General features: G+C 46.2%; 1 protein-coding gene across 11 annotated transcripts in view; it reads right to left on the bottom strand.

The window, feature by feature from the left end:
- KLF9 (KLF transcription factor 9) overlaps nt 1–24,402 on the bottom strand; it is a 619,671-nt gene that overhangs the window by 579,073 nt on the left and 16,196 nt on the right. The window contains exons 4-5 of one of the 11 annotated variants that reach the window (XR_015946202.1): nt 18,575–18,636; nt 9,388–10,232 (exon numbers count right to left, since the gene is read on the bottom strand). The exons of 1 other annotated variant lie outside the window; for it this stretch is intronic. Coding sequence is in view for 4 of the 10 variants with exons in the window: in XM_035099575.3 (XP_034955466.3) it covers nt 10,003–10,232 (230 nt within the window). In the remaining 6 variants the exon portion in view is untranslated. Of the gene's footprint in view, nt 1–5,278; nt 10,233–18,574; nt 18,640–24,402 lie in introns of those variants that run through there. 9 more of the 11 variants (XM_088653144.1, XM_088653145.1, XM_035099575.3 and 6 more) reach the window with 9 other exon arrangements.

Raw genomic sequence — 24,402 nt, 5'->3', positions numbered from 1 at the left:
TAAACATTCAGTGCACAGACCTGTTTAATCTAGGTAAACCTGGGAAAGTGGCAGCTCTCCAGCTCCATGTTCCCTGATGGTCCTCCTTGATGTCCGAGATCAGGCAAGATGGATGGAACACAACACAGCCCAGGACAGATGGAGGCGCTGAGCAGGGTGGGCTGTGATGATGAGGGCTTCTTCAGAAGCTATGGAAAGCATCTTGTTCTTTCTGATGGTGCTTTTGAAGGGACAACATTTGCAATGTTCTTGTGTGCACTAGATATAACTTTGCCACAGTTGAGCAGCTGTGGATCTTAGACACTTACTTGCCAGCATAAGCACCTTCTAGGTTTAAGCCTTTGTCTTTTTGGAGAAGCTGACCTTCAAATGCTTCAGTTTTAGTTATTTCAAACTTTCAATGCATTACAAATTAAACACTTGCTCAACCCTTTCGAATATCTAATCTTGAAATATATATAAAGTTCACCGTTATCTGCTACCCTTTAAGGTTAGTTTACACATTCTGTGTTCATAACTTGATTCCTCCTCCCTGATTACAGTACTTGCAGCTGAACATGCAAGTTAACTCCATGGTATCTATGGGGGCAGGGGCTGAAAAAATACTCTGCCTGATCTGTGGTGCTTGTTCACACTTGCTTGATCTGTGAGTCACACTTGCAAATCACCAGTTAATGCTGTAATAATTAGATAATTAACATGATGTATGAACCATTCCCTAAATAATTCGGCTCTGATTTGGACCGAAAGTTGTACGGTATTTGAAACTTCAAGCAAACCAGTCCTTTAAACAAACATAGCCACATGGTTGCAAACACACATGGAAAATTTGTTTAATAATGAATGAAATACGTGTTTTTCAGAATGAAACATTTGTCTCTAGCCAGAGGTTCCCCAAGAGTCTTCTGGCATCTTAAAGACAAACATATTTATTATGGAATTTACTTTCATAGGCCTACTTTTAGAGACCAGCTTGTCAAATATGTGAAGTGTTATCTGCAGTTGACTGATACGTATGACACATACATTCACAAGGGTACCCAAGAGCTTAAAGGTAATGAAATATAAGAGGTGCAATAGGTCTGCTGCTCTTGTATAACCATTGTAAAGCTATCGGCTTGCCTGCATTTCATAAACTTCATACAGTTGATGGGTACTTTATACCTTTTGATTATGTCAAAATGCTCGATTGAACTCAATGGGACTTATTTCTAAACATACTTGTGTTAAGATTGAGTGGTAAATCTACTCGTCCAAGATGTTAAACACTTTAGAATCATTGCCTGTGGGAAGAACGCGAGCAGGGCCTGAGCGCAAGAGCAAATCTCTGTCCTTGTGAATCCCAGCAACTGATATTGAGATGCATGCTTGATGACAGTGAATGGAAAACAACCATCCTCTTTTAAAGCCATTCAAGTCCATGGTTATCAGTACGTCTTGTGGAAGCAAATTCCATAGTTCAGCTACAGAATGTGCTGCATGAAAGAGAATTCATTTTGCCTGTTGAGAGGGTTTGTCTGCTTTAAGCCATTTATTCCTGCACCAGGCTGGCTGCTTGCCTTTCCTCATGACTACTACATGTAATAACTCTCAGTTTGAGAAGTACAGCACAAAAGTTGCATCCCGTGTGGTGTTACCTCAGTAGTGAAGCAACATGTTCTTCACAGCCTCTATCAACCAATAACTTCCATCTCATTTCAATATGACCACATACAAATTTTGTATGTATAGTTTTCTCATCCAGGTTGCCTGATGAATGGGCTTAAATTTTGCCATTGGTTGTTTTTGGGAGACTGAAGCAGTCGTGAATGATGTACACACTATACGGTATGTTTAAGGCAAATTTTCCCTCCAAAGAATCCTGGGAAGTGTAGTTTACCCCTCACAGCACTACAATTCCCAGCACCCTTAAAAATGATGGGGTGTGCTTTAAATGTTTGGTGCGTACTCAGCCTTGTTGTATACAAACAACTACAGTGGTACCTCTGGTTAAGAACTTCATTCGTTCTGGAGGTCCGTTCTTAACCTGAAATTGTTCTTAACCTGAAGTACCACTTTAGCTAATGGGGCCTCCCACTGCTGCTGCGCCGCCAGAGCATGATTTCTGTTCTCATCCTGAAGCAGAGTTCTTAACCTGAGGTACTATTGCTAGGTTAGCCTGACGCGTTTGTAACCTGTAGCGTTTTTTACCCCGAGGTACAACTGTACTGCTGATTTGCAAGATTGCTCACCATCCTGCCAAAATAAAAACCCATAATTCCAGACAAAGGGCTCATCTTTGTATGTAATCATCTGTCAAATGGCAAGAAACAAAGACAATTTCAAGCTGCACAAAGCAATGATGATGGCCTCTTCCAACCCATTCAGCTTCAAAGGGGTAAATGCATCTAGATAGGGTTGTCTTTTCTGAAAAGGATGGCATTTGCAGTTTGGGTTGTAGGACAATCCAGCAGCTGAGACTGATGCACCAGCCACAACCTCTCCTGGGCAAAGGCAGGCTGGCTAGTTGTCCATGGCCTAGCAAAATAGACAAGGCCATAATTTCAATGTGTTCCCTGCAGCCTTCATTTGAAGACTGTTAAGAACCAGATTCTTATGCGGGTGCAAAATGTGGCTGCTTGGATATTGACTGCAACTATGGTTGTCAGGAAAATATCTCATAACCATCTCTCTTGAAACAACTTTCCTAGTTTTTGCGGAGCCACTAATCCTACTTAGCAAGGACAACCCTCTCTTTGAAGCGCTGTCAGAGGACAGTTTGAAGGAGTGTCTGGTGTAGTCCAAAGGGAAGCCGTGGCCTTGAAGGTGCCCGTCAACGGTATATAGCGGGAAACAGACAGAGCAGGTGCCCAGCTCACCAGACCACCTTCCCTGCTAGGGTAAGACATTGTGCAGAATTTTTCAACTTTCAAATTCCAAAAACAAGGGGTGGTAAAAAGTTGCAACATGACTTGGGAACTCAAGAGATATTTTGGTTAAATTAATATAATTTAGTTTTGCTGGTTAAGTAAAATATGTGCAAAATTGCATATTTTATTTTATATAGCACTAGCTGTCCCAGCCACGCGTTGCTGTGGTTCTTTCCTGTGATTCCCCCCACTCTGTCCGGACACATGACTTATCCTGCCCCCTCCCCCCGGTTCATCCCTGTGACTGCCCCCACCCTGTCCCAACCCATGAGCTATCGAGCCCCCTTTCCCCCCACCCCGTGTCAGCTTTTGGGTTCTATTTCCCAGCATGCACTTTTGTCTGAGCCCTCTGTTGTCCCCGGGGAGTGTTGGCCCCTCCCCCTGGTATCTGCCTACAATGGCCCCCACCCTTGGAGAAGGAACTGTCAGTTTCTGGGTTCTATTTCCCAGTATTTACTTTTGTCTGAGCCCTCTGTTGTCCCCGGGGAGTTTTGTCCCTCCCCCCCTGTATCTCCATACATTGGCTACTGCGCACGCATCATGAACATATATATATATATATATATATATATATATATATATATATATATATATATATAGATTAAATTTTTTTGAAATAAGAACATGAGAAGCAGAAGTTACTATTGTTTAATTTTATTTTTGGGGTTGTCATTTATTTTGGTGGGTATTGTATGATTTGGGGGTGTCGTGTGTTTTGTGGTTTGTTTGTTTGTTTTGGTTATTTGGATTTTCTAATTTTGGAGTAGGTGTTTTGAATGTGGGATGTGGTGTTGGTTTGTGAACTCAAACTGGGGAGAGAAAGTGCATGGTTGTTTGTTTTTTTGAAGACGCAGAGGCTGGCAATCAGTCATAGTATAAAGCCTAGGTTAAAAGCCTTATTTAAAATGGCCGCTGTAGCCTCGCATGTGACACAACACCCACTCAATTAAAAAGCAAAAACCCCTTGCCGTGCCCCCAAGTGCATGTTAGGGGAAATGATGAACAACTGCCTAATGCTGCCAGGCTTTGGAGGTGGAATGGCCATTTTGGAGGTTGGCCTACTCAGTTTTCCCTGTCCCAACCCCCCCTGCTTTGGCTGACTCAGGGTCCTCCCTCCCCCCGGCTATGTGTTCCCCCCTCCCTTTGTTGTGCCTCATCCCTGTGCCCCCCCCCTGGTTGTGAAAGACCCTATTGTGTTTGTTTTTCCCTGCTTGGCAATGCTGCGGCCTATTGAAAAAGCTGGGCCTTGTTGCTGCAAAAGGACTGTTTTCAGTTGGTTGCTGTGGAATTTTGTGATGTCATCTGGCAGCGCAGCTTTTGGATGCTGCTGGAGTCTTCAGAGCTTCTGGTGGCGACGTCTAATTTGGGTGCCACTTTTTTGTGTTTGATCATTATTTTAGGTGTGAAAGGTGTGGTTTTTTTATTATGCCAGATCCCTCCCTGATGGGCAAGGTACGTTCTGCCCAAATTTGTTTCAGTTCGGTTCAGTGGTTATGGAGAAAGGCTGTTTCATCCGTGTGCGCAATGCCTACATTTATCACTATTGCGTAGTAGTATTTAGCATTAGCTGCATTTTCTTAAGGCAAAATTAAATTCTTTGGTTTTCCTAAAGCAGTTTATGTGCTTCTTCATCAGACACAGACTTAACCAAGATAAATGTTGTCCAATCACAAAAATAATAGATTTGAATTCCTCACACCCAAAAACATATTTTTAAGACGCTTCACTGAAGAAATTCGCAAAATTTAAGTTTCACCCTCTAAAATGACACACTCTGGTAACACAATGTATTTCTATTTAAACTGCAGCAATTATATCTAAATTTGCATCTATACATATCAATCTGCATATGCAAATCTATGTCCATTTTTGGTGATGCTCACATGACCAGCCTGACTCCCTGCAGGTTTCCAAGCACAATTCAAAGCATGAGGGTCAGGCAACGTGGTTTCTTCCAGGTGTTTTGGACCACAATGTTCATCCTTCCTAACCACTAGTTATGCTGGCTGGAGCTGGTGGGAGGGGGAGGGGGCCATCTTGGCTGTACCTTTAAAGTCCTCTATGACTTGGAGCCTTCAGAGGTGAGGTGGATTGGCAACTGGAGAAAAGGCCATCATTTTCGGTGTTGGTGCCCAGTTTGTGGCCTGGCCTCCCCACAAAGACTTCAATGGCACCCTTGCTACTGTTGCGCTTCAGGTGGCAGGTTAAATTTTTGCCTAGGCAGTTCAGTTGAGAGGCAGTGTAGTGTAGTGGTTGGTGCTGGATTAACCATTACAGGGAGATAAGGGTTCAAATCCTCACTTGGGCATAAAGCTGACGCTAAATTCTGTGCAGTCATTTATGGATGCAAATCATTCCAAGTAACATGGTTTTGTTTATTTTATTTTTTATTATTGGACAATTTATATATACATATGTACAAAAACACCTATGTCTACTTTTTTCTTTTTTACAATTTCATGTGATTTACAAAAACAGGACAGGAAAATAACTTAGAAAGGATACGAATACTGTACAAAAATAAAATGGATTAAACTTGTAAAGGTTGGTATTTTACAGTGTTACAGATTGTTAATCTGTAGTAAAACAGCATTTGAAGAGTATGTCCGGTTTGGTGCATACTGGGCTAAGTCCATCAGCCAACAGAAAAGAGACCTGTATATAAGTCATCAAAATTGTTCACAAATGTTGTATAGCTATAGTTTTAAAGCCATGGCTTCTCTAGAATGGTCTTTCTGAAGTGAGGAGAGGAGCCGTCTTCACACCAGCACTCCTAAGAATTTCCAGAGTAACGTGGCAAATGTTCTCAGAAAACGATCTTTTGTTCTTCTCAACACCTGAAAAAAATCTCTTTCTAAACTCCCTTTTGTTAAGAACCAATAATAACTGATTTTACTGCATTGTCAAGTTTGAGCATGAAATTTACTGCTTGCTTTTACACCGAGAGAGACAAACATTTCCTATTTTTCATTTGATTTTGTTAGTGGTTAATAAACTTTGGGTAGCTTCTGAGGTTACTTTTGGAAGACTCCTAAGAAGCAAGACCTGCACCCCAATACGAAGCATATTGAATTGGAATCAAGTCCCATGGATTTCAATGAAACTTGCTTTCAAGTGTGTTGAGAACCACAGCTGAAGATACAGGCCTCTGCTTCCGAGAGTAGATTCCTGATCCCACTGCGGCTTGCCCTGTATGTGCCTTTTCTGGGGCATGAGCAGGTGAAATTACCTTTCTCACAAACCATTCTTATGCATATTTGGGCCTATATACATGTTTGTCAGCAATCACAGGGCCAGAAACCCTTATCCCTGCTTCTCTGCAGCAAGAGGGAGAAGGAATAATTTGCAAGGAAGAAACAGGACAAGCGTGTCACTAATCCTGGCCACTGATTTCCTCTCTAAGCCACCACACCCTAGTTTTCCCCATGTGGCTTGGGGAGGAAAGAAAGTGGTGTGGGGGTTAAAGAAAATTCCTTGCAAATTATCTTCTTCTCTTGAATCACAGCAAAGAAGCACCATCCTTAACTCTGCTTGCCATAAAACATGTGGATCAACCCTTTTAAGACCTTCTCATGCACACCCACATCTGTTCAAAGTAACATAGGAAGCATTCCCATGTTCACCTGTGGCCCAAGAACTGGTACAAATTATGGCCCTGCTTGATGTGGGGGTGGCAACTGCTCCCCCTCAGTGCAGCCACAATGGCTCTTTGTGGTGACTGGGTTGTCTGTTAGCAAAACTGAAATGTTGCTTCTTGCTGCTCAACACACTTAAGTGCAGGTGCTGTGGTGACAAAACCCTTCACCTGCAAGTCAGACAACCTACCCACCATAAATTTGTGGCCACACTGACAGGTGCCACCAGTAAGCAGCGTGGTCATGCATGCGTCACTGCAGTGACAATGAAGGGCTTCACAATTTAAAAAATATAGATGGAAGATCTATTAAGGGAACAAACCTAAATTTAAGATTATACATTCCATGGTAGGCTTAGCACCCAAGAATGTTTTTTTAAAGAAAGAACATAATTCACATGTTGGTTTTGCTTCAAAACATATTATGCCTAAAAGCTGTGCGAAATTACATTTTAGGGCACAGCAGATGCATCATTAGAACCTGCTTGGCTGATGTGGTTAAGGCAACGCCATTTCTGTAACCTACACAAAGGAGCAATGTGGTGAGCACACTGGGAAGAATTCAGCCCAGAGCTAAGCTCCACCTGCACAAGCCTTTCTGCTCACCTGATGGAACGATCTGCCTCTTGCACCTGCCTGTCGACTTCTCTGGGGGCTCCCCTGAACCAATGCAGGGCCCCCCCACAGGGGGCGCAGAGGAGAGCAGAGCAGGGAAGTCCTGGGGTGGACTTCTGCTGGCAGGACTACTTAGCTGAATGCAGGCCAATGCTCAGCCACCATAGACTTTCCAACTCAAGGGTCCAGACTATAATCTTCCTGGTGGGCTGGAGATGACTATGCAGTGTGAGATCAAGGAAATGAACCCACACCCATCAGAAAAGGAGGCAAGTGCCCTAATCACTGTGCAGCCCCACGGCAGTTTCTCATGTGCCTAAGAGACCTGATTATTTGTCAAGGAGGGGATGTTCATGTGCCTGTGGCTTGCTTTACAGTCAAGGTGAAATAACAGCATTCAGCATCCAGGCTCTATTTCGCTAATACTGCATTTGTCCTACCTCAGAGCAACAGTCTATCGTTCTAGTGACTGTTGAAGGAGCAGGACTAACCAAGAGCAGAGGCTCTTGAGACCTGGTCTTGGATAGAAGGGGAGGTTGGCTGGAATAATCCCATGTTGTGAGTGGCTGGCCTAGCACTTGACAATCCTCACCCCCATCAAACAAGGCAGCATTAACAGTACTGGAAAAGCAGAATACTTTTTACACTAGAGCAATAGAAATAGCCAGGCTACCTGTTTTTATAAGGAAGAACAAACATCCCTATGATGTATTTTGAACACCAGAAATTAATTTTGGTTTATCGTAAAATAAAACGTTTCAAAAAGCTGAAACGGAGGTAGAAAGTGTGCTTGGTTACCTGACACGTCTTCACTGAAGAAAACTCATCCCTTTTTGCTTTTTAAATCCCATAGATTGTTCAAGTGCCCCTAACACCTTTATTTAGAAGCCATTCTCTTCGCATAGACAAGAGTTTTTGTTTTTGTTTTAAAATAATGAACCACACAGGTTAAAAATGCTAGATGCATACTGAGTTCTAAGTGCTGGAAGCCACGGACGATTGTAGAATACTCTACTCTCTGAGATGTTTGTTTATTTTTATTTTTTTCTAGGAAGCTAGCTTTTTATCAGGTGAAACAAGAAGATTCTGCCATTGCAGGTGTACTTTACAAGAGTTGTATGTACAGATTCTTTACAAAGATGGGGCCAATTGATCCCAGTATAATTCCACTGGCTGCAGGGTGATTATGTCAGGGATGAATCTGGCCCTAGATAGGACAGCTGCACCTCTCTCTCCGTGCGAAGGAGGAGTAAAGAACATAGAACCAGTAGAATGTTTCTGGGTAGCGGGGGAAAGTCTGTAAACATAATTCTCCACCATTACAAGAGATGGGGGAGGGAAAGTTAATGCTTTAACATTGATGAAGATGGCGGCTTGGCTAGACGCAAGGGGTTCTCCCAAGGACGCTTTCACTCCTGTTTTCAAAGAGCAAGCCTTAGCATTAACAGACGAAATATTGCCATTATCATTCAATGTATCAAGCTTAACACACGGGGTAAGATCACAATGTACATAATGGCAGAGTTCATGTCCTAATAAATATTTTGACATACCCCCTGTGTGGTAGGTTTAATTACCTCGTTGTTGTTGTTTGTTTGTTTTCTTCCCATATTCTGTACAACAGCTGCAATTTATGAAAAGGTAGAAGTCTCTTGGAAAGTGGTTTTAAAAAACCCAACAAGTCTTCTTGTCTTGTCTCAGTTAGCATAGAGAATGTTGTGTAAGGAGAGGGGGAAAGTTTTGTTCCCTCAAGAAATGCACACAGTTCCCACTGGCTGACGAGAATGCACCTTTCAGAGAGAGGGGGAGTCATAAGGAAAAACCTTTACAAAAGTGGTAGCTTATAAGGATGGTGGGTGCTGCTTATGCATCCCTTCCAATGAAACGCAGCAGAATAAAGCACTGTTAGTGGTATTTCTAGAGTACAGTACGGTACATCGTTTTCAGATGAAAGTCAGCTAGAAGTGGGGGCACTGCTGTTGGTCTCATACCTCTTCCACATTCTCTACAATGACTTTTTCACAAATATACCCAAATGGCAAATGAAGATCAGAGCCACAGAAACACATGACACAAGCTTATATCTTGTTTTCCTTTTTGCTTAGTCATTGGTTTGTATGCATGTTTTCACTCAAAAAAAGAGCAACATATAAACAAAAGTGTAGCTCTTTTTTTTTAAAAAAAAGACTTGGTTATACAGAACAGTTCTTCTTCAGTATAAATTTCACCTTCTTTTTTCTTCTTTTGTACGTCAGCTAATAAGAGCAACAGATGTAATGGTTTTTTCTTAACAGTCTTGAACAGGATGGATCATTGAGAGAGACACACACAGAGGGAAGTGAATCTTCTTCTAAAACATGTGCTATGGAGTTGGGTTTCTGTTCTTTTTCCTTTACTTAAGTGAGCTGGAAAGTGGTTGTACTAAACTTTTTTTGTCGTTTTTGTTTTCATTTAAATACAAGCAGCATTACATTAGTCAACAAAACATGCCCATGACACAGCAATCACAAAGAGCTTGGAATCACTACTGTGGTGTCACAGGTCAAACCACCAGTCAGACATATATACACCAGTGTCAATTATTTAAACTACAAAAAGAAAAGTTGCATTATTTCTGCTGATCCCCCCCCCCAACGCCCCCCCAGCAGTGACTGATTTAAGACTGTTGTTGGTAGCATAGCAGGGCGGACAGGACGAAAATGTTAATCTTCCGGCTACATGTGCTTTGAAAATGCAAGTAGGGGAATATTTCTGTACACTGGCGGACGTATTTGTGCTGATCAGTTATGCCTTTCTCGACAATGGTCGTCTCCCCACCCCCCCACCCCCCTTGTAGTCTGTTATTCAAAAGGAGGCAGAGCTGGCCTTTTTAGATCGCTTGATCATGCTGGGGTGGAACTCGGTGTGGCGACGCGCATGCTTTGTCAGGTGGTCACTCCTCATGAACCGCTTCTCACAGAGTGGGCATCGGAACTGCTTCTCCCCAGTGTGGGTTCGGTAGTGTCGTGTCAACTCATCAGAGCGGGAGAACTTTTTAAGGCAATCGGGCCATGTGCAAGGGAACGGTCGCTCACCTGTGGGAAGGGAAAGAAGAAACAAAGCAGTTAAAGGAAGCAAATTATTATTATAACTAAAGCTGGTTGTTTAAATCCTAGCATTTGATTCCTTAGAATAACCTTTGGCTATTCCCCAAGATGTTGCTCAGCTACAACTCCCATCACCCCCAGCAAGCACGGCCAACAGCCAAGGATGCTGGGAGTTGTAGTTCAGTAACATCTGCAGGGTCAAAGGTTCCCCCACACCTGGCTTAGAAGGTCATCAGATATATTTAAGTATTTCAGCATAGGTAACACTTAGAGGATGCTCCATTAAGGTAAGCAGGTGCTGTGAACAAAATGTGTTAGGTGTCTCACAAATTATTGTACTATCACTGCAAAAAGTGTAGCAGGAATCAAAAGCCTGAACTGCATTAAACCCCAACAATGGCATCTCCAGTTAAAATACTACTGAGAGACACGGAACAGCTGCTTTGCCTGGCCAAGAGGTCAGACAGCCCTATTCTGGCACTAAGTTCCAAATTGTCATACCATGTGATGTTTCCAAATAAGCTGCTGAGCAGCTATTTGTATCAGATATTAAGAATATGACCTCTACCACAGGGCTACAACTTCTCTCATCCACACTCAGATCCATAGCATTTCATTTCCAATACAGTACTAAGAGATACCCAAAGTGATTATCTCGTACTACAATTGGGCAAAGCTATCCTATACAGGTCAGTGGGAGATCCCACAGTGGAGGCGCCATGGCATCCTAAGCTCTGCCAGGCTCAGGGTTGGTGTAGTTTTATGATCATGGGGTGGTGGGAGGGAGAACAGAAGGGCTTTACAACTGTAGCTTCAAAGTTTCCTCGACACCCCCCCCCCCTAACCTTTTTCGCCTCCCACTGGTGGCAGTGGAGCCGACTTCTGCCTCTGCTGACAGGGAGGAAATTCCAGGGCAGCCAGCCTTCCCCAGGAGCTTAGGATTGCTGTCTTAACCTGCAACTTCCGGGCAGTTCTATGTCAGTAGGGCATGATGACCAAGGATCTTACTGTGACCTAATTACTTTAAGAGGCAGGAAGCCAGCAAGCCATGCCTAAAATGCTACTCCAACCCTTTGTCATCCTTCACAGCAATTTCAATTTGGAAACCACCTAGGAGAAACAAAAACACCTTGCAATTTTTTAAAAATAATAAACAACTCATCCTTCCTTATTATTGTTTTTCAGTTTGTGTTCTGGCCGGGTCTGGAGGCATTTGCGTCCTTTCCCTCGCTCCCACGCCCTGCAAATATATATTATTAAAAGTAAAGGCAAGTCTGAGCCAACTTTGGTCAGACACACCAAATGCAGACACTGTTAGGCCTTCACAGAAAACATGAACAACCTGAGTCCAACTCCTCCAAGATGAGCACTCCATCCACATTATGGATTGCCACGAGGTGAGCTTGTCCTTCATGCCTGCTCCTGCAAAAGCCCTTGCTGGACCCTGAGGTGTTTGACAGCTTCTGCCCAGTCTCTAACATCTCCTTTGGGGACAAGGTAAGGGGCTCATGAGGAAACAGATTATCTGGACTCGTTCCCATCAGGGTTCATGCCCTGGTCCTTCTACAAGGTGTGCAATCCGACCGCTGCTGTTGGATCTCTTGGGGACTTTTGATGCCACTGACCATCTCCATGGCTTGAGAGTTGGAGCCACTGTGCTACTGTAGTTTTGCTCCTACCTCATGGCTGGTACCAGAGAATAGCCCTGGGGAACCAGAGGTCTACAGCTGGGGAGCAGGGTGCTGCAAAGCACAACTCCATTCCCCATACTACTTAGCCAGTGAAGCCTCTGGGAGATCCCTTCAGGAGGCTTGGGGCACAGTGACATTGCTATGCTGATGACACAGAGTTTTTCTATTAAATCCAATAGGCACAAGCTGAACCGGTGGAGTGGATGAAGGTCAGCAGACGGGAGCTGAATTCTGCTTAGACAGAGACACTTTGCGCAAGTGGTTCAGAAGCCTGAGAACGGAGGAGTCTGGCTTTTCTGGAAGGTGTTGCACTCCCCCTGAAAGGACAGGTATCCTGCTTTTGGGGGCTCTTGGCACCATATTTGCCAGTGGAGGCCCAGGCAGCCTCTGTGGTGAAGAGCGCCAGGCAGCCCTTTCTTGTGCATCAGCTGCACCCTTTTCTGGCCACTGGGACACCTCTGGATTCCCCAGAACTAAACTTCTGGTCTCATTGTTTCAACTGTGCTTTCACTGTTTCAATTGTTGTACTTTTTAACTTGCCTGGAGTCTTGTACATTTTAATTAAGGATGCTTTAATGCCTCACTGGAATCCTTAAAGTGTGTTTTAATTTTGTGTGGATCTTATGATTGATTTTATAGTTGTAAAGCACTTAGAAGTCATTCTGGCATGTAAGTGGTATACTGTATAAAAAATAGTAACAATTAATTATATATAGGAGGACAACTCAGGATTGGATCCAAAGTTTTTCCTGTCCCAGGAAGGGAACCTTCGGGTCTATATATCCAGGCCTGAAAAAATATTAAGCTAAAAGCTTGAGAACAGTAGGCCTAAAAAAGCAGCTCACCTGGTGTGGACAAAATAATAACAATAATGTCAGAACACCCATGAAAGAAACTAAGAGTCCTAGATTTCAGTTAGCATTGTTGTCACCATGACATAATTTCTCACACCCCATACAGGAACATCTTCAGCATTTCAAAATTCTGTACATATTAAGAATATTGTGAAATGCACTTCTCAGATTCAAAGTTGTGAGACCAGCCAAATAATATAGCTGATAGAATGCTCCAACACTACTCCAGTGTAGTACCTGAAACTTGATCTAAATAGATGGGCCTATTAATTAATTAATTAATTAATTAATTAAGGTATATACCACTTAATGCCAAAATAGGTGCCCAAGTGGTTCACAAAGTATAAAAACCAGCTACACTTATATTAAAATAATAAACATCCTTCATTAAAATACACAATAAAGCCATCCCTTTAAAACAATACAGCAATTATTCAGTGCGGAGTTATGGACAATGTCTGCCCCTGCGATTTCTATGGAATTTAAGTGTGCATAGCTGGGCACTGATATGTGGCTGCTGGAAGGAAACATCTATTGTAGTTCTCAGACTGCAATGTTCTACACACCTCCTCACTGAGATTTCCTTTGGAGCAAACATGCACAGGATTTCTAAATTAAATGTGCTAAAGGGTGGATTATAGACGCATCCCAGAAAGATGGCCCTCAAAATAGAGTGTGCTTGGGACACTGCAATAGTTGACCCTCATATATGTGGCAGCTACCAAGAAAGTCAAACTTCTAAATCCTTCCATGCTCTATTGACTTTTTTTGTTTTCAGCACTCACCCAAACAGTGAGATATTTTCCTCAATCACTGCCAAAAATGAATAGGTTTTGTTGTTAAACACAGAAGTGGAATGTAATGTTGGTTGGAATATCATTTACTGCAAGGTCTTCCGAACATTCCACTTGGATGGATGCCATGCAGTGCCAGCCAAAGATTGCGAACAAGGAGAGCTTAGTTTTCTATGAATCATCTCTACAAACCTGTGCTAATTTTATTCCCAGCATCTCTTTCATGTGCACCAGCAGCTTGTAAGAAGTAGATGTCATTAATTATTTCTGTATTTATGAGCTGGTTGACTGTTCGTCACTTGGCATCATAATAAAGTCAACCATCGCTGTGAGGAATGAGACTAAAAAGGATCCCATATCCCAACTAAATAGAGAAAAACAAATCTGCTCTATCTATTGCCCTGGCGGATCTGATTAAGTAAATTGAACTGCCCCTCCCCCTCCCCACCAATCGCCTTTGATACATCAACAAGGACAGATGTGATTGAGGGTGTCAAAGCACATAACTAATGACAAATGCTACCTAAACCATTTACGGGGAGCAAACAACCATCAGGAATAGCTTTTACGCCAACAGACTGTTCTCAGAGACACTAACATTAACATTATGAATCTGTGAAGATGATATAACCTGCCAGATATCCATACCCACTCGCTGCTTCCAATCTTTCCAAACCCATCATTTAACAAGATCTCAAAATAACATTTTAGCCTCTCAGTGGGCAGCAAGCTGAACCTGGACAAAGGGACTGCTCCTACTTAGGCCTGAACTATCCAGATTCTGTGGCAAGGCAAGATACTGATTTGTATCAGGAAAATTTATATTCTGCTCTCAGTATGTTATGCAAATCAGACTATGTACATATGCACATTTGCTTATTTTTCTGTAAAGCTGAATAAATGAACACATGTAGAAGTTCGGCAAGAAGGCTTATGGAGTTGTTGATTTTTAAGGGCAGAGAAAACTTGCAGAGGGCAAAAGAGCTGCTTGCCTTTTCAGAGCTGTGTTGGCACAGCAATGTACACTCGGGGCTTCAGCAAATGTGGACTTTCCAATTCAACAGCATGAGGAGATCTGCACATGTAAAAGGGTTTGTGCACAGAGCCACACCTTCTTCCCTGCCAAGCTGGGTGTGTGCATCACGGTGTCCCTGTATCCACAAAGGACCGCTGAATTCAGATGACGGCATATTCTCAAATACAACTCCAGAACCCCATGGACTAGAAACTTGTTTTCCAAAAGCAAAGCAAAACCAAACCACAAAATGCAAACTGTGACTATTAGGAATCCAGGAGCTGCCTCAGACATTATGCTGTAGCCTAACTGAAATCCCAGTTAGGGACTTCCGGTTACCGCCAGCAATGATCAGCGAGGAATCCTCAAGCTCCAAGTTTCCTGGCACTGTGAGGGAGGGGGGAGCCGCAAGAGCGCCACGGACCCCCCCAAAAAACCCCAGATTGAGCTTTCTGGGGACGTGAGAGCTCAGCTGCACCCAAAAGTGACTCCTCCGCTCCCCGGTAAGCTCTTTTAAGAGCCCCGAGAGCGAGCGGAGTGCAGAGTCGCCATTTTCGAGCAAATCGCTACCCTCACAGCGAAGCTCCGAGCTGGCAGCGGAGGAGCGGTGGATTTTTCCCAAAACAAAGGATTTGAAGACATTGGACACCATGGGTAAGGGAAAGAATTTTTTTTTAAAAAAATTAATTGAAAGGAATTGGCCACGGGAGATTAAAACAGGAAGTTGATCTCCCCCATTGAGAGAACGGTGATGCAGTTAATTTGCCTGCAGTTTGACAGGAATTTATTAACTTCCAAGGATTGGACTTAAAACCTTCCCCCTGAGGCAGGGTAAAGGGGAGAAGGCCAGGTTGTGATCCAACTCTGAGATTCCTATTGAGTCCCAGGAGAAATGCAATGGGGATTGGTGGGTGTTTCATTGAACTCTAACATGAAACCCCCTAAATATATTGTATTTATGACTGGAAATGGTTTTAAAGCTAAAGGATCACAATAGCAGCTTTGAGCCCATGTGCTCAGAGAGGTGATAAACCGAAGAAGCAAAATGAGAGGCACTGTTGCTGAGAAGCTTGGTTCAGCGGGAATTGTGCCCCCCCCCGCCCAGAGTCCCTGCGTCCTTAGGCCTTGCCCTGAGTGAGGAGCATCATTGGGGTGGACACAGAACACCCCCTTGGGTGAGTCAGCAAGAATCCCAGCACATGATGGTCACAGGCAGGAAGCTGCACATTCCCCCAATTCAATCCAGTGCCACATCTAATACAACAAATAACTGGCTGAATTGTGGGTATCCCCCACTGAGAGTAAATGCTCTCACCCAAATTAAATTAAGTGTGTTCCGAGAAGTCCATGGCCATCCCCTTTAAGCAAGGGTTAATTAGGTCTGGCGTATTCCTTTTTACATTACAGGAAACCTTCCAAATTCATGCCTTTTCAGTAAAGACAATGGTATCTTGCTAAAAATTGATTAAGAAAACACACCTTTATGGCTGGGATTTCACCCTGTGGCATGACAGTTAATTAACTCAACTCAGGATGTCCCAGGAACACTCCATTGGTATCTATTGTGAAATATCACTCAGGTACAAGCCTGGAGCCTTTGTGAAAAAAGCCCCCCTACCCACACATACATTCAGGGTGAGGCAGTAAGGTATCGTTTTTTTCCACATAAATGGGTGCACTTCCTTCTTGAAGTTGCTACACACCACTCTGGTTCAGTCCTCTGCACACAGACTGTTCCAAGCGTCTCCACATGTCAGTCTTTGGGCTGCCCTACACAGACTCTTTCCGAGATGCACTAGGCCCCCTGATGAGCCTCAGGCGCAGGCTCTTCCTCCCTTGACCTAGGCTTTAGCTAGACTCCATTTACCTTCTCTCTCCACTCATTTCCTTGCTTCCAAGCCACATTGATCGTTTTTGTTTTCAGGACTAGACAGGAACCCTCTGTGGAGAGAGGTACCAGCCAGTGCCTTTCTATTTTTGAACCAATTTAGTAGGGTTTAGAGAATTCAAAATAAAGTTGTACTTTGATGCAAGGGCTGCGTTACTCCCCCCCCCCCACTGCCTGGATACAGAATCATTTCCACAAGTGTGAGCAAAATAACATTGGAGGAGGATTCTGTGATGGAGAATTTTGTGATGGAGCCCCCACCTGTTACAGCTAGAAGGCCTAAAACTTGAATCACCGCCCTATTTTTAGTTACAGGTAGGTAGCCGTGTTGGTCTGACGTAGTCGAAACAAAATTAAAAAATTCCTTCCAACAGCACCTTAAAGACCAACTAAGCACACTTCTTCACGAAAGCTCATACCAAAATAAAAAAACTTAGTTGGTCTTTAAGGTGCTGCTGGAAGGAATTTTTTAATTTTGTTTCGCCCTATTTGTGTTTTCCTTACCCAACCGCTGCATCTCAACTTTCCTGTTTTTCTTTGTCTGTTAGTTCCCCAATTTTTCTCTAATCTGGCTCTAGATTACATTACATTACACATTGGAAATAACACTTTGAAAGTAATATTTCCCCATAGCAAAGCTGGATCTTTCAGACTTCACCTCATTGTTCATTTTAGGCAACTTTCCCTCTTTAGTTTCTGCCATATATCTCCACAACAGTAGTTAAGAATGTGGGAGTGGCTGCCTGGGATTGCTTCATTAACCCTTCCAACCACCCGCTGTGTTTCTGGAGTGGGGATGCTATCACCCTTCAGCCTTTATTAATTTAGAAATAAATATCACAGTTGCAGAACGGTGCTGACTCACTGGTGCAAACTCACTCATATTGATCCATGCTAAAGAGAAACATTGCTAGAGATGTGTCCATGCAAATATGTACTGGCAGGCTAGTAGGCCTGGTAAAAGAAGACAAAAATATATATTAATAGATCTGGGAGGATCTAAACCTCATTCCCTGTGAGGGCTTAGAAATAGGAGAATGATTGTCTAATTATTGGGCGGGATTCAACATGAGTCCCATCAGCAGAAGCCCTGTGCAATGGGGCTTCCCCCCTCCTTTCCCTGCATCCCACCCCCAATTGGATTGGGGGGCAGAGCACCCCCAGAACAGTGTGCAGGGAAGGCGGAGGGGTTGCGCCACCTGGAAAGCTGAAATGCTTGCCTAGACAGAACGATCACCTTCATGTGATGTTGAATTCCTCCCATTATTTCATAACAGTAGTATTATAAAAGGTGAACTGGTAGCATCAGAAGCAGCTAACAAATCAAGGAGAAAACTAAGGCATCTCATTATGTGGCCAGACAACTGTTACCGGTCGCCTGGGGATACCTCACAACATTTCTGCTATGAGAGAAGTCCTCTCTTCTGCTGACCTAACCAAGACAAAGTACTGAGGGGCGTATTGTGGAGCAGTATCCACACTTGGGCCCAACCTGGGAGTCAAACAGATGAAGCAAAAAATGTTGATGGCTTGCACGGATCTGGAACACCATTTGTATCACTGAGAGAGCATTCACTGGGCAGGCCTGTAAATGCAACTTTGGATAACACTCAGACAAGCTCCAATGGAGATCCAATACCCTGTTTCAGCAAAACCAGATCTCCAAACTGCCACTTCCCAGATCCTCATCCTCCATTCATGGGATTTTCTGAGCATTTCATTTGTCACCACTGGGACCATTGAGGTGATCTTCACAGCACTCCACTGGAGTACAAAGCACTCCACCCGCCTACAAAACGACAGCACAATCCTCTTTATATGTGCCTACTCAGAAGTAAGCCCCACTGAGTCAGGTCTGGATGACTTCCAGCTCAGTAGGTGCAGGATTGCAGCCACGATAGCCATTAGTGTATTTTAAGCTCTTCTTCCCCAAGAGTCAATAATCAAAATGCCTCCCAAATACCATTAATTTTAATTTTAATTTATTTAAGACATTTATATAACACATTTCTTAACAGTATACATAAAACATTCCGGAGAAAATGGAACAATAAAACAATTATTAATTATCATAAAGCCAAACACTACCTTAGTCATATGCCCAAAGTCCAGAATGAAGGTCCCTGTCTAATCTCATCTGGGAGGGAGTTCTGCTGAATGAACAGAAGGCAGCACATGGTTTCTGGTCACTTTCAAAGAAAAATAACAAGGACTGGGCACACAATGCCCTTAGGCAGATGTCCTTTGAATTCCGGGCACTGGATTTTCTATGGTCAACTCCAAGACTAAATTTTGCTAGACAGAATGGGGTGTGTGACAAACCCTCTGCTAGAATAAGTACACCTGCATTATGCTGTGCGCAAGGGAAGAGTCATATTATGTCCCTGACGAACTGAATCCAAGAATGAAGCACAATATTATTTTAAAGAAAGAATGGCAGACTTCTCTTGTAATGAAAGACGTCTGTGTCAGATTTACCCTGACTCCTGCTTATGCAGATAGATGAAATAGCACATACCTTGGGGGGGGGGGCGGCAGCGGAGGAAACCAAGGTGAGCAATGGGCTGGAAATCCTCAAGGGCTCAGGGCATTCATTGTGTCAGAATGTACACAGGCAATAGAAAGACAACGCATAACCCACATGTATTAACCAAACTCCACCGCCAGGAAAATATTATGATCCAATATTTCATAGACAGCAGCTAACGGAAAATGGATGTGAGCTGTGGGGATTTTCTGTGCTCTTCTTTATGACTAGCAGGATTCTCTGAAACACAAAGCAAACAAACTACCTGTCACAGTGGCCGGAGTGGACTACTTCAGAGTAACGACGCTACGCAGCTCTGCATTTTATTCTTTTATTGGTGCTGCGTATTTACAGTGCTCAAGTCATTGCTATTTACACGGAGCGATGTTGTCAGTCGGTTTCAGAACCTCCTAATGGCTTTTGGCGCGTCTTTCTCCAACACAAAAGCTTTGGCAGACCCATCCTCTTGCCCCTCCTCTTCCTGCGTAATTCTGGAGTTGGGGGGATGGGTCTTCCCCCCTTACTTGCCCCTTCCTGTCCCACCTGGGACCCTGGCTCCTCTACCTTGCCTGAGCCTCGGACACGACTTCCTGCTTCCCCACTGGAATCGGAACTCTCCCTGCTTTCCCCTTTGCTCGGGGACGGGCTTGAACTCAGGAGGGGAGGGACTTCGCGATATCCCCTGTCCCTCACATCCACCCCCCTCCCAAGCTCTCCTTCACCCCTCCCCAGGCCCCCCCCATGTGTCGGTGACGACTGGAAGCCTAAAAACTCGGTGCTCTCCGAGCCCGTTGGTGTGAACACCTCCCCCCAGTCCTGCGAGCCCCCCCCTTCCGCCTGGGAGGACGGGAATCCCAAAAAGTCCGTGGCGTCAGAGCTGGTGGGGGTAAAAATGTTTTGCCAATCTGCTCCTTCCTCTGACTGGGTGGATCTTGGCGACACCCATACCTCATCCTCTGGTTCCTCAAACTCCGCTTCCCAGCGCCATGGTGAGCTGTTCTCCCGTGCCTCCTCCTCCTCCCCCTCCCTTTCCATGTGCCAGGGCTTGGGTCTGTGGGGAAAGAGGGCGTGAAATTCTTCCACCAAGAATTCCTCCTGTATCTGAGTGGCGGGAACCCATTCATTCTGGGACGGTGGAGCATCCTCCCATGCCATGAGGTACTCCAGGCCCCCCACCCCCCACCTTGAATCCAGGATGGCCGTGGCCTCATTGAGTTGCTCCCTGCTTTCCCTCTCCCCCCCTCCCTCGGGGGTTTGTTCGCTGTCTCTGAGCCTGCTGCTTTCCCTGTACGGCGACAGCAGCGATCTATGAAACACTGGATGCACCCTCATGTCCTCTGGCAGTGCCAGCCTGTATGCCACCGGGTTGACCTGTTGCGTGACCGTGAAGGGGCCCAGCCATTTGGGTGCCAGCTTTTTGCACCTCCCTCTGGTGGGAAGGCCCTCCGAGGACAACCACACCTTGTCCCCCACCCTGATGACCTCCCCTTGTCGCCTGTGGCGATCTGCCCCCTTTTTGTACGCTTCCTTGGCCCTCTCCAAGTGTTCTCTGAGCTGCTGGTGCACCGTCTCCAGTTCCTCTGCCCAATCCTCAGCCTGTGGGCCCTCCTCCTCCTCCTCCCTCTCCCTCTCTGGGAAAGATCTGAGGTCGCGCCCGTAATTGGCCTTAAAGGGCGACACCCCTGTGGAGACGTGCACTGCATTGTTGTAGGCAAATTCTGCTAGTGGCAAGCGATCCACCCAGTCCGTTTGCCGCTGGCTGACGTAGCATCTCAGGTACTGCTGCAGAATGGCGTTGACCCTCTCCGCTTGTCCGTTGGTCTGCGGGTGTCTAGCCGTCGACAAGCTGACCTCCACCTGCAGGAGGTTCATGAGCCGCCGCCAGAACCTGGAAACAAATTGGCGGCCACGATCCGAAATAACCCTTAAAGGTAATCCATGCAGTCTGAAAATGTGATCAACAAACAGTTTGGCTGTCTCTTCTGCCGAGACTGCCCTGGCACACGGTATAAAGTGACACATTTTGGACATGAGGTCCACCACCACCAACACTGCAGTCTTACCCCTGGACGAAGGCAGATCTGTGATGAAGTCCATGGACACCACTTCCCACGGCCTGTGTGGTGTGGCTAAGGGCTCCAGCAACCCTGGTGGCGCTGCTCTGACCACCTTCGCCCGCTGGCAGGTGGTACAGCCCCTTACATAGTCTCGAACATCTTCCCTCACCCCTGGCCACCAGAAGTGTCTCATGACTAGGTGAGTGGTCTTGTCCCTTCCAAAATGCCCCGCTGTAGGGTTGTCGTGCATCTGCTTGAGGACCGTACGTCGAAGCTGGGTGGTGGGTAGGTACAGCGCACCCTTGTAGAAAAGCAGCCCTCTGCGTTCTGCAAAGTCTTTTGCCTGCTCCCTCCCCCCTCTCAGTTCTCTGAAGATGCGGTTGGCAAATTCATCCGCTGCCGTCAGTGCTGTGAGTTCTGCCTCGCTCACCACTGCTGCTCCGCAGGACCATGCCGACGGGGGGAAAATGTGCCTTGGGGCTGGTGGCGCCTCCTCCTCCATGTACTCTGGCTTGCGGGAGAGGGCATCCGCCCTGACATTCTGCTCTCCTGGGATGTAGTGTATGGAGAAGTTGAAGTTCGAGAAGAACTCCGCCCACCGTATCTGCCGCTGGTTGAGCACCCTGGCAGTTCTCCAGAACTCCAGGTTCTTGTGGTCTGTGCACACCTGGATGGGGTGCTTGGCGCCCACCAGGAAGTGTCTCCAGTGCTGGAACGCCGCGTGGATCGCAAGAAGTTCCCGATCAAAAACTGTGTAGTTTCGCTCGGGCTGGGTCAACTTCCTGGAGAAGAAGGCACAGGGTCTCCACTCTCTGTTGGCGTCCAGTTGCAACAAAATGGCGCCCACAGCCTTATCAGAAGCATCTGTTTCAATGCGTAGGGGCGCGTCCTGAACCACGTGGAACAGGTTCTGGTCTGAGGCGAACACCCTCTTGAGGCTTTCGAACGCTGCTTGCGCCTCTGGTGTCCACCTGAACTTCTGCTTGCCTCTCAGGCAGTCAGTGATGGGAGCCGTAACTCGAGAGAAGTTCTTGATGAACTTCCTGTAGAAGTTGGCAAAGCCTAGTAGGCGTTGGGCATCTTTGCGCGTCCTGGGGCTGTGCCAGTCCAGGATGGTCTGCACCTTGTCCTTGTCCATTGCCAGCCCCTTGTCTGACAGCTTGTAGCCCAGGAAGTCCACCTCCTTGGTGTGAAACTTGCACTTCTCCAGCTTCACATACAGGTGGTTCTCCTTCAGGCGCTGTAACACCTCCCTGACGTCCTTCACGTGCTGCACTGGGTCGTTGGAGTAAATAAGGATGTCATCCAGAAAGACCAAGCATTTCCTGAAGAGTAGGGACCCCAGGACGTGGTGCATGAAGGCCTGGAAGCATGCTGAGCCCCCTTGCAACCCGAAGGGCATCACCAGATATTCAAAAGAGCCCAGAGGCGTGAACATCGTGGTTTTCCACTCATCGCCTTCCCGGATCCTGATCAAGTTGTACGCCCCCCTCAGGTCTAGCTTGGTGAAAATCTTGCCTCTGCGTGCCGCTGTCAGGAGATCATCCACTCTGGGCATGGGGAAAGCCACTGGCTCTGTCACCGAATTCAGCCGTCTAAAATCCACCACAAGACGGCGCTGTTGCGTGTCTTTCTTGTCCACCCAGAAGACCGGGCTGCCCCCTGCTGCCTTGCTTTCTCTGATGAACCCCCGCTTGAGGTTCTTGTCGATAAAAGCGCGCAGATCCTCCAGTTCCTGGTCTGACATGGCGTACAGCTTGGCTGGGGGTATAGTTGCCCCAGGCACCAGGTTGATCTGGCAGTCAAAAGGCCTGTGTGGGGGCAGGTGGTCGGACTCCGCTTCACTGAAGACCTCCTGCAGGTCCCAGTATGGTTTGGGTATCGCCTCACCCCCTTTGACGTGCATGGTGGCCACCGTGGCTATCGGAGGCCCCTCCCCTGGTTGGTGCTGCATGCAATGTTCCAGGCAAAAGTCCGATCCAAAAGTGATGCATCTCTGATGCCAACTTATGGAGGGGTCGTGGCGCGCCAGCCAGCTCATGCCCAAAACGATTGGGGGGTCTGAGATGGTGGTGACGTTGAATGCCAGTGTCTCTGAGTGCCTTCCAACCGTCATTCTCATGGGGGGGGTTTGATGAGTGATGGCCCCTCCCAGCAGCTCTCTGCCGTCAATGGTTGCCACGTGCAGAGGAAAATCCAGCTGCAGAAGCTGGATCTGGTGCTCTTCTGCAAAGTTTCTCGAGAAGAAGTTGGCTGAGGCACCACTGTCAATTAGGGCGAGGACCGTCAATGGATAGCCATTTGGGAGCGTGAGCGTCACTTCTAGAACCACTCCTGCTCTGGGAGGGGTGGGCTGGCTCTGCTCCTCTCTGTGCGGGTGGGTGGGCTGGGGCTGTTGTCTGCTGACTGTGCCTGGCTGCCGCCCCTTGTCTCCTGCAGCCAGGCTTTCCCGTTTCCCTGCTGTGGTGCTGCGTCAGTGGGGGAGGGCACAACCGTTCCCGCCTTTCCTTGCCACTCCCTGCGATGTGGGCAGTCTCTGACGAGATGCTGGGGGGAGTTGCAGAGAAAGCAATTCCCACCCCTTCCCTCCTTGCGTCTTGGCGCCGCTGGGGTTTGAAAAGCCCGCGCGCGCGCGCTATCAATCTGCATGGGTTCCTGGTCCTGACTGGCCCCAGGCGTGGCTTGAAAGGGTTGTTGAGGGAGTGGCTTCTCCTGCGACCGTGGGAACCAAGCCCGCTTTGCGCGCGTTGCTTGCTTGTCGCTCCATCTGGATTCCTGCCTCACCCCCACCGCCAGAGCCGCTTTGCTCAGTTGATCCATATTACTGGGCTTTGGACCTCTCGAGAGCTCATCCTTCACCTCCTCATGCAACCCCAAGTAAAACGCCGCTTGCATTGGGGCAGACTCCAGATCCCACCCCAATCTGTGCACCAGCATGGTGAATTTCGCCCAATACGCGCGAACTGTCATATTTCCTTGGCGTAAATTATGAAGTTCCTCCTTAGTCTGGTCCATATGACTATCGGACGAATACATCGTTTTCAAACCTTCTAGAAATAGTTTGACATTCTTCATGCAAGGATTCCTTGTTGCAATTAACGGTCTTAGCCACTCCCTGGCCGCCCCTGTAAGGTGCTCCACAATAAACGCTACTCTGTGCTCATCATCAGGGAACTCATCGTGGTGCAGCTCAAGAGCATACACAATCTCAGTCTCAAAGCCCTGAAACTCCTTCGGGTCTCCATTGAACTTGCTTACTAGGGTCCCGGCTCTCCTTCCTGGCAGCACTTGGACTTGGGGTGCCCCTCCCGCCTTGTTTTTCTCTGCATCCA

The sequence above is a fragment of the Zootoca vivipara genome, chromosome 10 (genome assembly GCF_965207765.1).
Source record: "Zootoca vivipara chromosome 10, rZooViv2.hap1.1, whole genome shotgun sequence".
NCBI classification, from domain to species: domain Eukaryota; kingdom Metazoa; phylum Chordata; class Lepidosauria; order Squamata; family Lacertidae; genus Zootoca; species Zootoca vivipara.
The sequence above is the reverse complement of the archived record's forward strand: the minus strand, read 5'-3'. Positions and strand labels throughout refer to the sequence as shown.